The sequence below is a fragment of the Equus asinus genome, chromosome 18, assembly GCF_041296235.1.
Source record: "Equus asinus isolate D_3611 breed Donkey chromosome 18, EquAss-T2T_v2, whole genome shotgun sequence".
In the NCBI taxonomy this organism is placed as follows: domain Eukaryota; kingdom Metazoa; phylum Chordata; class Mammalia; order Perissodactyla; family Equidae; genus Equus; species Equus asinus.
In genome coordinates, this window is record NC_091807.1 from 38,500,742 (window position 1) to 38,514,750 (window position 14,009).

At 50.5% G+C, this 14,009-nt stretch overlaps 1 protein-coding gene across 8 annotated transcripts in view; it reads left to right on the plus strand.

The window, feature by feature from the left end:
* The window catches only part of SLC37A1 (solute carrier family 37 member 1), a 79,611-nt gene that overhangs the window by 47,793 nt on the left and 17,809 nt on the right, over positions 1-14,009 (plus strand). For 6 of the 8 annotated variants that reach the window (XM_014839252.3, XM_070488935.1, XM_014839251.3 and 3 more), the window contains 6 exons: positions 3,825-3,902; positions 5,985-6,116; positions 8,472-8,562; positions 10,787-10,849; positions 11,373-11,458; positions 12,866-12,914. In XM_014839252.3, coding sequence (XP_014694738.2) covers positions 3,825-3,902; positions 5,985-6,116; positions 8,472-8,562; positions 10,787-10,849; positions 11,373-11,458; positions 12,866-12,914 — 499 coding nt within the window. The remainder of the gene's footprint in view (positions 1-3,824; positions 3,903-5,984; positions 6,117-8,471; positions 8,563-10,786; positions 10,850-11,372; positions 11,459-12,865; positions 12,915-14,009) is intronic. The other 2 variants (XM_070488937.1, XM_070488938.1) reach the window with 2 other exon arrangements.

Here is a 14,009-nt window from a genome sequence, read left to right on the forward strand (position 1 = left end):
CTCAGGGGTTGGTCACGGCCGGAGAGATCAGCCGGATTTCTGGAGACACTTCATCAGCTTCTGCAGACAGCCCCCAAACTTCTTTTTCCCACAGGAACTGTATCTACCTTCTGTAGGATGCTGCAAAACCCTTGTCACGGGGCCTTCTCAAGAGGCCCGAGAGCCCTGGGGTGCTGAGGGCAAGTTTGGCCAGTTCCCCACCTGCCACTGTCCCTTGCTACCTTTGCTTTGTTGTAAACGGAGCTTCTGGGCAGAGCAGAATGCATGTGCGAGACGCTTCAGTGTGACTTGCGCTACATAGAGCCACGTTCCAGGATGTTCCCATTTGAAGATGCTGTCCTCTGGGCCAAGTTCTTATTTTTTCCGATATTTTAAAGTTTTTGTTACGGAAATTTAAAAACATATAAAAAGGTAAAAAGAATAGTATAATGGACCCCATGCACCCATCACTCTGCCCGTCTATTTCAGCAATACTTCCGATGCTTCTTCCCCCACCTCCTCAGGATGAATTTTGTAAGCAAATACCGCCATGTTATTTTGTCTCTGACTACTTCAGTATATGTTTCTAAAAGATAAGGACCCTTTTTTAAAAAAAAATATATATATATATATAACTACTATACCATTATGACACCTAAAAACAATGGTAAAGAATAGAAAAACAATAGAGATAGCAATTAAACCAAAAGTTGGTTCTTTGAAAAAATCAACTAGATTGACAGGCCTTTAGACTGACCAAGAAAAAAGACAGAAGATTCAAATTACCAAAATCCGGAATGAGAGAAGGGACAGTAGTACCAACTCTACAGGAATAAGAGTTATAAAGGCGACTATGAATAGCTGTGTGCTAACAAATTAGATAACTTAGAATAAATGGGAAAATTTCTAGAAAGACATAAACGAGCAAAACTGACCCAAGAGATAAAAAATCTGAATAGACCTCTAACTAGGAAAGAAACTGAATTATTAGTTTAAAAAATTTATTACAAAGAAAAGCCCAGGATCAGATGGCTTCATTGGTGAATTCTACCAGACATTTAAAGAAGTAATACTAATTATTCACAAACTCTTTCAAGAAATAAAAGAAAACACTTCCCACCCCTTCTGTGAGGTATTATCCTGATAACAAGGCAAAGACATCGCAAGCAAAGAAAACTATAGATCAATATCTCGTATGAATGTAGATGCAAAGCTCAACAAGATGCTAGTAAACCTAATCCCGCAACATATAAAAAGGATCATACACCATGGTCAAATGAGATTTATCCCAGTGATATGCAGTTGGTTTAATATCTGAAAATCAATTAATGCAATGCTCCATATAAATAGAATACGGGACCAGAAGCATGTGATCATCTCAATAGAAGCAGAAAAAGCGGTTGACAAAATCTAGCAGCCCTTCGTGATAAAACATTCAACAAACTGGGAGTAAAGGGGACTTCCTCCGTCAGATCAAGGGCGTCTGTTCACACCCACCACTGACCTCACACTCAGTGGTGAAAGACTGGATGCTTTCCCTCAAGATCGGGAAGAAGACAAGGATGCATGCTGTTGCCATTTCTATTCAGCGTTGCGTGGGAGGCCCCAGCCAGAGCGTTCCGGCATGCAGATTGGGCAAGAAGTCAATGAAATGAAAGGCAGGCAGACTGGACAAGAAGTAAAAGCACCTCCATTTGCAGATGACATGAGCTTGCATATAGAAAATCTCAAGGAACCCACCAAAAACTGCTAGAGCTAAGTAACAAGTTAGCAAGGTTGCAGGATACAAGGTCATACAGAAATCAATAGTCTCTCTATACATTAGGCATGAACAATCTGAAAATGAAATTAAGACTATTTCATTTACAATAGCATCAAAATAATAAAATATTTAGGAACAAATTTAACCAAAGAAGTGCAAGACATATATTGAAAACTATAAAACATTGTCAAAAGAAATTAAAGAAGACCTAAATAAATGGAAAGACATCTCATGTTCACTGATGGGAAGACTTAGTATCATTACGATAGCAATACTCCCCCTAAATTGTCTGCAGAGTCGGCGTAATTGGTATTAAAACCCCAGCTGGCTTCTCGGCACAAATTGACAGGCTGATTCTTTAATTAATATGGAAATTCAAGGGATCCAGAATTGCCAAAACAACCATGAAAAAAAATAAAGTTGGAGGACTCACACTTCCCAGTTTCAGAACTTAATGTAAAACTACAGTAGTTGAGACTGTGTGGTGCCAAGGGCAGACGCACAGGGCAGTGGGCTAGAACTGGCAGGCCAGAAACAAACCCTCACCCTTAATGCTCAGTTGATTTCCAACAAGGGTGCCAAGACCGTTCACTGGGGAAATGATAATCTTTTCAACATGTGGTGCTGGGACAACTGGATACTTACATGCAAAGAATGAATTTGGAACCCTTCCTCATACCATACACAAAATTAAAATGAATCGAAGACCTAAGTGTAAGAGCTAAAACTGTAAAACTCTTAGAAGAATATATAGGAGCAAATCTTCAAGACCCTAGATTAGGCAGAGCCTTCTCAGATATGATGCCTAAAGCACAAGGGATGGAAGAAAAAATAGATGAATTGGACTTCATCTGAACTGAAAACATTTATGCTTCAAAGGACACCATCAAGAAAGTGAAAAGACCACAGAATGGGAGAGAATATTTGCAAATCATACATCTGATAAGAGACTTGTAACTAGAATATACAGTCGGCCCTCCATAGTCACATGTTCCACATCCACAGATTCAGCCAACTGCAGATCAAAGGCCTGTGATGGCTGCATCTGTACTGAACATGCACAGACTTCTTTCCCTTTCATTATTCCCTAAACAATACAGTATAACACTATTAACACCGCATTAACATTGTATTCGGTGATGCGGGAGGATATGCGTAGGTTATATGCAAATACTACGTCATTTTATATGAGGAACTTGAACATCCACGGATTTGGGTGTCCGTGGGGGTCCTGGAACCAATCCCCTGTGGATGCTGAGGGACACCGGTATAAAGAACACTTAGAACTGAGTAATAAAAACACAACCCAGTTTTAAAATGGGCAAAGGTTCTGAAGAGACATTTCTCCAAAGAAGACATACAAATGCCCAATAAGCCCAGGAAAAGCCGTTGAGTATCATTAGCCATCAGGGAAATGGAATCAAAACCACAGTGAGATACCGCTTCATACCCACTAAGATGACTCTGCCAAGAAGACAGACAATCGCAAATCGGACCCCTCCTACGCCGCTGGGGATGTGAGATGGTGCAGCCACTTTGGGAAACGCAGTTCCTCAGAAGGTCGAGCATGGAGTTACCGTATGACCCAGCAATTCCACTCCTGGGTGCACGCCCAAGAGAAATGAACACATGACCGTTACACACACACCCCGGAGCCCCAGCGCGCGAGCTGCGTGCTGTCACACAAGCCGCGCTCTCCCGCTGAAGGACGTGTTCCTCCTCCTGAATCAATCTGCCCGCAGGAAGGGCCTCTGTCCCTCACTTGGCGAAAAACATTGGCCTGTGTTACTTCTAAAGGCTCTTTCCTTTCAAAGTCAGTTAAAAATGTCAAAGCCCTTAAGGAAAGTTAAGTTGCCTCAATTGGCGTTTTCATGTTTCTTTGTACCTCAGTCTTGGATGATTCTCCCGGAAAGGGTTGTATTTTCACCTTGTGTTGTCTGAGGGTCTGAGCCTTGACATTAAGCTGATGAGCGCTTTGTTTCATTTCCCTTTGGTGAGAATAGTCAGTACCCTTGCTACGGTGAATTAGGTGTAATTTCTGGCTGTTGATTGAGTAATGGCTCTAATTAAAATATTTCTCCAGCATTCGAAGGGCTATGAGAATGGCATGCACAGACTCAGGCTACAGAAGCACGTCTTAATGGAGAAGAACAAGCCTCTGGTGAGTCAGGCACGGATGCCGCGGAGTCGAAAGTCACAGCCGCTGCCTGGGTGACATCCAGGGTCTCAACAAAATTGGGCCTCGTGGTCCTACAGTAAAATTTGAGTTTGCCCTTGTTAGACTTCTTTGGCTAGCAAGCTAAGCTTATTTTAAGCTTTTCAATCAAATTTGAAAGGGACTCATTCACCAACTCTTTGCCAGCATTCAGTGTTGCAGGCACTGCCCCAGGTTCGGCCACACCACGAGCATCATTCACAATGTCTCCCCTGCTCCTGTGGAACTCCCGTTCCAGGGGATGGGGTCAGGGCACAGACAGAACACCTGCTGTGAATGCCAGGAAGACAGAGCCTGCCGAGGGAGGGTGAGCTGCCCCAGGCCTGGGCTCGGGAGCCTTCCCTAGGCAGGTGGCATCGTATCCAGCTGTGAGGGAGTGGGGGGACGGGTCTGCATGTACCTGGGCCAAAGGGGTTTCAGGTAGAAGGAGTGCAGGGTGGGCTGGGAGTATGAGATGGGACCAAGAGATAACATAAAAAGTCATCTTCCAGCCCTCTGTCCGTCCACTCCACATTGTGTAGAGGAGGAAACTGAAGCACGGAGGTACTCAGTTACCTGCCTGTCCTCCTCGGAAGTGGGGAGGCCGCAGTGTAGCCCAGCGGTCTCCCACCACACCTGGGCCTTCCCCCACCCCTTCCCTTTCAGGAAACTTCCAAGAAGTTTCTCGTGTGGCTTCTGCATGGCTCACTGCACTGACCCACAGGGGCATTATAGATTTGGTTTTAATCATTGAAATTACAACTTATTTTCTTTTTAAATCAGCTTAAAGGATAAATGCACTAAACAGTCTTCTTGCTTTTTTTTCTTCATTGCCTAAGGAAATTTATTTGTGGTGGTTGAAATAATGGAAGAGGGGAAAATGATGTCTCATACATCTCAGTCCTTGGATTTTAGGGAAATTCAACTGAAATGCTTTAAAATTGGATCCCCACATGGCAGAGAGCAGAGAGAAAAGCAGGCTCTCTGGGGTCTCTTCTTATAAGGGCACTAATCCCATCATGAGGGCTCCACCCTCGTGACCAGAGGCCCCACCTCCAGATAGCATCACAATAGAGATTGGGGTTCAACATATAAATTTTGGAGGGCCACAAATATTTGGTCTGCAGCATCAGGTCTTAATTGATGTCCGCGTGACTGGAATTCCTCTCCAGTTGTTATTGAAGACCTAGTTTTTCATTTGAGGCAGAACCCCAGCCCTGTGTTCTGGTGTAGTTACTGCCTAGTAAAGCTAGCCCTGTCTCCTGAGTATAACTTCTCTTCCCTTTTCTATTCCTTCTATGAAGGTCTATTTACCAGCATGTCACCAGAGAGACAGTTATAGTTAGAAGCCCTGGCAGGTCTTATTTCAAGCCTGGCCATACCACAGGCTGACCTTGATGTGGACATGACCAGGCAGGTGTTGGCCCTTGTCGATCGGTGTCCCCTTTCAGCCAGCCCCTGCAAAGGCCTCTGAGCACTAATGAGGCTTTGGTGCCTTGCTCTTTTGTAGCAGGAGCAGCTCATACACTGGAAGTGGCTCTTGGGTCAGCAGGCAAGATGTCCCACAAGTTTGGCAGGACACGCCAGTGTCCCCTTTCCCAGACTTACCCAGCTCAGAGCCACTGGGCTCAGAGCTGAGCGGTACCCAGTCCCCTGATCGCTACCGCTTTTCAGATAGTACTGCTTAATTCTCCTGTGTGCCAGGCGTGATTCTTAATGACTTAATGAGGAAATGCACAAAGAAAGGAGGTGGGCGAGGCGGAAATATGAATGGAGAGAAAGCGGCTCTGGCATCACTTAGCCACGTGCTGGACCCGCATCTGTCCTCATGGGAGGAGTCACAGGATTTTGCAGAGTTTTAGTATTTCCTTAAAACACGTGAATGCTAATGATTTAAAGCAATGACTAAGGTGAGATTGTTGTCCAAGATGTCCCCAGGACTTTCCGTGGAGCAGCTCGGTCGTTAGGAACTGTGGCCTCGCTGCAGCAGATGGACTACTGGGTAACACCTCTTCTTCTCTTTTTCCTGTCACTGGGACTCGTCTCCAGGACCCAGAGATGCAGTGCTTGCTGCTGTCAGATGGGAAGCATTCTGCCCACCAGAACCACACCATCGTTCTCCCGGCCGACGGCGGGAGCGGTGTGGCGGCCATCAGCTTCACAGGGGCCCTGAAAATCCCCGTGAGTACTCGTGCCTGGGGAGAGTCTCAAAACGGGGCACCTGTGCTTGCTGTGAAAAGAAACGGGCTTGTCAATAATCAAGCTCACAAAAAGGAATCCGTGACTCTGTAGTCCAGGGGTTGGAAATTCACAGCATGACCGCAAATCTCAGCCTGGAGGCTCGGGATGACGGGGCTGCCGCGTTGTGTTTACCTCGTATGTGTTTAAAAATGTTTGAAGTTCATTGTCTCCATTTAGAAGTTCAGAAATTTCATAAACAAATAGGGCTTCCCATCTTCACCTGAAAAACCAGAAAATCTGGCAGCCCTAGGCCTGCACCCCACTGGCCAGGGCCCTCGAGGTGCGCCCCCTGCCGGGCCTGCCTGCCTGCCACCCAGAGACCCTGAGTGTGAGCCCGGGAAGCACCACCTTCTGCTCTGAGGCTTGGAGGAGCCGGCTCGGTTTCCTTTACCCTTTAAAGCACTTTTAGGAACACAGACCTGGTCTGACTGACCCGTGAGTGCTGGCAGGGAAGGAATGGGGCTGTGCAGAGACCAAAGAGAAGAAAGAAGCCACTCCTGCACACACAGGGCTGATGGTCCGTGGACTCTGGGCTTGTTCTTTGTTTAAAAACCAGGTGTGCTGGTCCATGGGGGGGGCGGCTGGCCCAGACTCTGGACAGTAGGCATGGTACCTGCTGGGGTGGGGGATTGTGTGTGATCAGGGCAGGAAGGAGACTCAGGGGGCAGGTTATTCCCAACAGGGGTGGGGGAGGTGTGCAATGGTGAGACTTCCTGTGGCTTTAGATTTTCTTTTATTAGATTCAGGGCTCCCTCAGCAGAGAATCTTGGGAGCTCTGTAAAAGGATGTTTAGAAGCTGTGTTGTCCTAACCCATGAGCCTTGGAGGGCAGCAGAGGCAGAGCACAAGAGCAGAAGCAGGTGGAGGGGAGAGAGCACACGTGGCCCCGTGGGCTGGGGTAGCCAGGCCGTGGGGACCACACGTAGAAACGTTGGGCCACTGCCCTCGCCTACCAGTATCCATAGGAACAAGTGTGGCTCCCACACCAGACAAGACTGGCTTCACTGATGCTCGCCCTCGGTGAGAAAGGGCAGAGGGAGCACAGACTCAGAGGCCCCCACAATTGTGTGGGGCTAGAAACGTAAATGGTACGACCTAGAACCTTAAAATAACATCACAGAAATGAAAGAACTTAGGAGAACTTCCGCTTTAGGACGAAGTCCTGCCAGCGCCCGGGTAAACCTGGCCCGCAGAGAACCCAAAGCCGGTCTCCGGCCAGTGGAGAAGCCTCCTGGAGTCACTGAAAAAGGTCTCTGTGGGCTGGCCCGTAGGAGATGCTGGTTTTAAATAAAAAGTTATTTGGCCTGACCATGGCCCTGCCGAAACAAGCGAGCAGGGTGTCCCAACCACTCTGAGCTTCCATTTCCTCGTCTGTAATATGAGCTCAGTGCCTGGCGTAATGCCACACGTCCTGAGGACTCGACAAGACCCTTAAGGACAGCACTGAGTACAGTGGCAGGCCCAGGACAGGCGTGCAGATGTCACACAGCCTCATGCTGGGGTGTCTGCTGTGAAACACGAGCTCTTTAATTCCAAAATCCTTCCCGTGGGTTGAGCCTGTGTTCCTCGCTGAGTCTGCTGGACGCTCCTGTGCAGCTGCAGCATGGGATGGGGCAGGGATGCGGTACCTGGTGTCACTCAAGTTCTCACTCCAGTTTCCCAAGCAGACATGAAATAAAACGCAAACAAACCTCGCAGCAGCCATCAATCCACACCACGATTTCCTCATGAAGGTGTGCCTTTCTCTTCCCGGTGTTGTCCGCAGCACCCACGGGCTGTTTAGCCCCAGGTGGGGTGCAGTCGTCTGTGTGTCTCACAGAGTGGTCAGAGTCGTTTGTTCCATGTGTTTCTGGGTCGCTGTATAATTTGCAGGGATTTCCATTTCAAGGGAAAAAGAAATCAGCATTGAATGCTCAGCCGCTGTGTGGCTCTGCACCATGCCCACGCTCCTTGAGAACGTAATAGCTGAGTGTTCAGAGCGATGTGCTGAGAGAATCAGATCAGTATGTGTTTTCGTTGACTGATCTGGTGTAAAGACATTGGGTTTCGACCTTCAGAGGTAGTCATGCGCTGTGGGGGTCTGTATTCAGTTTTCCAGTGATCTCACACCCTTAGGTTGCAGTGTACAAACAGCACTACCACGTGCTCCCTCCCTGCATGCAGCTAGAGGTGCTAAAACCAGACCAGAGATGCGGGCTGTTTTTGTGGGAACGAGGTAATTTGTAATGCTGTTATGGATTAAACAAACCTGCTGAGTACACGTGTGGGGCAGACACCGGCTCGCTGTCTCTTTCAGGGTGTGATCGAGTTCTCGCTGTGTCTGCTCTTTGCGAAGTTGGTCAGCTACACTTTCCTCTTTTGGCTGCCGCTGTACATCACCAACGTGGGTGAGTGTCTGCTGCTAGAAGCACAAACGTTGCGTTCTGGGCAGTGCTCCGATCCGAACTTGCTTTCCTCTGCTGGTTTCTGTAGCCGCGGAAGGGAAAGGCGTGCTGAGGCATGGTGCTCTGAGAGGCATGCTTCGAATCAAACATAATCAGTAGAAATGTACAGAAAAAGGATTCGGATATGAAAGTGTTATTACCGTAATAATAAGCTCAACGAAGTTTAAAGGGTGGACGTGTTAGGTCCCAGCTGTGGCTACCAGTTCGGTCGGGCTCTCCTATCTGGGGGCAGCCTGCATTTAAATTTAGGCTACATGGAACTTCAGGTCGTATCAGCCAGCAAGCAGCACTGGAGGCCCTGGGGATCTGAGATACTGCATGCTTAATAATCTGACCTGGAAAGTGCTTCTTGGGTATGAGCTCTAATTTTAAGGAGAGCTGACAGTTTGTCTTAGATTTCCGAAGTCCAGCAGGCGCTGAAGCTGTAGATTATGACAGAACGTCCCGGCTCAATTGTAATGTGCGCTCCTGTACTGTGTGTGGCCACAGCAGGAAGGATGAGACAAGGGACCAACAGTTCTTAGAGAAGAGATGCTTGAGTGTAGGCGTTGCCACCATGGCCAAAAGGACACGGGATGGCCAACCAAGGAGGGTCCCACAGCGTCTGGGCCCCGGAGTCAGGGGTTTCGAGGAGAGAGAAAAGAAACCAGGGTCCCCAGGAGATGTGGACTCTGGTGAATGTGACGAAGAGGAGAAACTTGGAGCGCGGGGGTTTGCGGAGTGCAGACCTCATATCCCCAGCCGTGTCATAAGGCCAAGCAGAGCTGGACATGAACCAGGTGAGGAGGGCTGAATCTCACAGGGGTGGAAGTTGAGGAAGCAGCGAGGGGACCGGTCCACGTTAGCAGGGACAGCACCTGTGGGGGATGGGAAGACAGTAAGGAGCTCCCCAGGGCTTCCGAGCCTCCTTCCCTGTCCAGCACTCCAGTCTGTTAGGGCAGGCAAGCCACACGCAGTCTAGACAGAGGAGCCCTGGATAGACAGGCACTGTACCTTCTTCCTTTGTTCCCCTGTGATTGCAAAAGGGGTGACATTTTTAGGACTCGGGTCCTGAATTGCTGGCATTTCCAGTCTGAGGGATTGTTTGAAAAAAACAAAGTCCCCTGTGCATGCGGTTCAGGACACTAGGACAGGCTGGGCTTGATCAGCGTCCCCGATGCCTCCAAGTCTCCTTTCCCCTGCACTGGCCCTCCTCAATCCTCCTTAGAGCCCAGGGCTCGTGCAGAGTCCCACGGAGGCTCCTGAGCTGGGCGTCATGCAGCCTCGGTTCCTCATCTGCAGTGTGAGAAGCTTGCAGACCCTCCCAGATATAAAACCTGCGGTCAGATGGCTGTGTGACGGGGCACTCTTCTAGTGCCAGAGCCTCTGCGGCAGCCTCTGTGCAGCATCTAACTTTCAGCCACCCCGAGGGGACACTAAGCCCCAGGTGGGATAATTAGTAGACTGAGCCGGGTGAGTCCTCATTTTCTGGTTAAGAGTGTCTGGTTTTCATCCTTGCTATGTGTCTACCCTCGCAGTGGACTGCTTTTTTTTCTTTTAATCTGAGTTAGCTAATAATTGCTACTTCGTTTAAATCATACTTATGAAACAAAAGAATGTTAGGCATGGGGCCGGCCCCGTGGCCAAGTGGTTAAGTTTGAGCGCTCTGCTTCAGAGGCCCAGGGTTTCGCTGGTTCTGATCCTGGGCGCAGACCTAGCACCACTCATCAAGCCACACTGAGGTGGCGTCCCACATGCCACAACCAGAGGCACTCACAACTAGAATATACAACTATGTACCGGGGGGCTTTGGGGAGAAAGAAAAAAAAATAATAAAAGAAGATTGGCAACATGGGGCTGGCCCCGTGGCCGAGTGGTTAAGTTCGCGCGCTCCGCTGCAGGCGGCCCAGTGTTTCGTCGGTTCGAATCCTGGGCGCGGACATGGCACTGCTCGTCAGACCACGCTGAGGCAGTGTCCCACATGCCACAACTAGAAGAACCCACAACGAAGAATACATAACTACGTACCGGGGGGCTTTGGGGAGAAAAAGGAAAAAATAAAATCTTTAAAAAAAAAGAAGATTGGCAACAGATGTTAGCTCAGGTGCCAATCTTTAAAAAAAAATGTTAGCTGTAGATTGTACACATCTGTGACGTCCTCACTGACGCTCTGTTGTCATGTTAATAGATCACCTTGATGCCCAAAAAGCCGGCGAGCTCTCCACCTTGTTTGATGTGGGTGGAATCTTCGGTGAGTTCGTGACCACTTGTTCTGCTTCGGGAACCTGTGGCCTGGGATCTCCTGGAGTTGATGAACTGCTGAGTGGAAAATGTGTTCCCCAAGGTGTCATGTCACCTGAGTGGATGCACGGTCGTCACCCTAGGGAACATCCTCTTTCTACATCCTGAGCCCTGACTCTGAGCTTGAGCTAGCACTCTCTCAGAAATAGGAGTGTGCCTCCCATAGGCAACAGACTGGTGGATTAGTACCCTAACAAGAAAGGAGCTTTGGGGCCAGCCTAGAACCAGACACCAAGATTACCCCCCTAGTTTCACTGGGAGACGCCCCAGTCACTCAGGTCTGACCGCAGCCGCATAAGCCTGTGGGGAGGTCAGGCACCGGTGCAGCTGGGCTTCCCGCTAGTGGGGAGGTGGGGAGGGACTTGAGAGAGGAGAGGCTCCCCCTGCTGCTGTCGCATATGTCCTGCTTCCTCTCCATGGGATCTTGCCCTGGGGACCCGAGCCCCTTCAGGATCCACCGCTCTGCCTTGCAGGTGGGATCCTGGCAGGTGTGATCTCGGATCGACTGGAGAAGAGGGCCTCCACCTGCGGCCTGATGCTGCTGCTCGCAGCCCCAACGGTGAGCCCGCCCCACCCCTGCCCCGTCTGTGCCCCAGTGCTTCTGGAAGCAGCCCCGTCTGTCCTCCCCACCAGCAGACACTCTCCCATCAGGCCCGGGCTCAGCTCCTTTCGTGGCTCGCGGTTTCTGGGTACCAGCCATCGCCTCAGCATCCTGTTCATGTTCCCTTCGGGCCTGCATATCCCCAGCTGCCTCCAGGCCACCTCCACTCAGCCTCCCCATCCTGCCACACACTGCTAAGCCACCCTCTGCATGCACCGCTGCTTCTCATCATCCTTGGCTCCCACGTGCCTCTGCTCCCTTTGGGACGCCCTCCCCCTCCCACCCCCAGGCTCCTACTTGTCGGTTAGAATCCCCAGCTCCCTCCCTAGCTCCGCAGGCAGCCTTGACCCTACCCAGCATAACCAGGTTCATGCTGTTTTGTACACATTTAGTAGCACCTGACCTCAGGCAGCTAATTTGCCTCTCTGTGCCTCAGTTTCCTCATCTGAAAAACGAGGATGACAATAGCACCACCCCACAGGAGGAATGTGAGGATTAAATGAGACATTATTATAGCATTGCTGGGGTTTTTTGTTTTTAAAGATTGGCATCTAAGCTAGCACCTGTTGCCAATCTTTTTTTCTTCTTCTCCCCAAAGCCCCCCAGTACATAGTTGTGTATTTTAGTTGTGGGTCCTTCTAGTTGTGGCACGTGGGACACCACCTCAGCATGGCCTGGTGAGCGGTGCCATGTCCGCACCCAGGATCCGAAGCAGCAAAATCCTGGGCCACCAAAGCGGAGTGCACAAACTTAACCACTCACCTATGGGGCCAGCCCCTAGTGTTGCTGTTTTTATAGCGATAATATAAGTAATATTATTACTCCTCAGCTTGCGTTGGGGGTATCTGCCCATCTGCCACTCCACTAGGCTACGACTGTCCCTAGAACAAGGCCTAGTTTTCGGTCTTCTTGGGGCCTTGGACACTGCCCAACACAGACACTCAAAGGACCTTTGCTGGAGAGATGGCTGTGGTGGCCCCCTGCTGCGAGGGCTCCCGCTGCATCAGGTGCAGCTGTTCGGGGTGGCAGCCTGGGGAGGAAATCGTTAGACTGAGGCCCGGGGCCCAGGGAGGGCTGCCCCAACTGTGGCCACCTGCCGCAGGCGCTGCAAGTCGGGGGCGCCCCAACAGGTTCCCAGCCCACCGAGTGCTGGATCTGAACCCGCGCGTCTGGGCAGCAACTTGCCAAGCCCTCCCCAGACGCCTGTCCTCAGCCAGCTGAGCCCAGGCAGCATGACCTGCCTTCATGTTTCGGAGTTTCCACTCTGGGGGGCTGCCTGGCTTGTCAGACATACAGATTACTGGGCAGTCTGTCAGCTGCTTGTAGTAAACCACTTTTGTTACCCTGTTTCTACCCTGTTCACAGCTGTACATATTCTCCACCATCAGCAAAATGGGTCTAGAAGCCACCATCGGTGAGTCCATGGGGCCTTCTTTTCTTTCACACACAATTTTTGTCTGCACAGTGTGGTGAAATGAAATAAAAAATCAAGAAAGAAGCATTCAGCTGATATAACTGAGCATATGATGTGGCTAAAACAGCCCCGGCGTCCCTCCGTGGGTGGGGCAGATTTGAGAGTGAGCGTGGGAGCGGGCAGACCACCTGGTCCCGGGCCGTGATGAGCCAGGAGCCACTCACAGAAGCCAGATGTCAGCTGGCAGGCAGCGGGAGGGCCTGGAGCAGCCTGAGACCTGCAGCGCTGGCAGGCGCGGGACAGGGCAGGGACGGGGCAGGCTCCAGCCACCTCCCAGCTGGCTCCTGTCAGCCACCATTCTGGGAGCAGCCGCGTAACCCCGCAGGACTATTTTTAACCTCCTGCAAGCAATGCTGTCAAATCATGGCTTTCACACTTAGTAAATGCTTGTCCTGACCTGACAAGCCAGAAGTGTGGATTAGAAGGAGTCGGGGCTGGTGTGAGCCATTAGAAGCTACCCAGAAGGCAGGTTGCTGCTGTGCAAGGACTGTGGAGTTTCCTGCGACCCCTCGGTCCAGGCGCTTCTGCACAGAGGAATGTGAACCCGAGGAGAGTTTGGGAACGAGCGTAGAGGATGGTTTAGGAAAGTGACTGTGTTTCCAAATCAGGCACAGTTGTCCTGCCTGCGGGAACTCAGCTGCGCTGGGTCTCCAGGTTTCCCATGAGGGCTGCCGTCTGCACCTGTGGGTGCAGAGACGCGACACCACAACAGGGAGCACTCGCTCACCCAGTCACGGCTGTTCTCGGTGCGCCGGGCTTTTTGCTGCCTCTCGCTCTGTCGGCAGCTGCTGCCCGTTGAGGGGCGAGGAACCAGAGGCCCAGGTCCTCTGAGCACAGCCTGAGTCTTTGAGAAAGTGTGAGTGGACTCACAAAGCACATCCTGGGGCCAGTTTAGAGGAGGACACTCCTGACACTTGCCCTGGCAGTTGCCACCCCCAGGATGTGGGGCTGCTGTCCAGCACCCGCCTGCATCCGCTCAGGCCAGGACCCATGCATGAGACCAGGTGCCCCCACCTAGACGGTCTCTGAGACCGT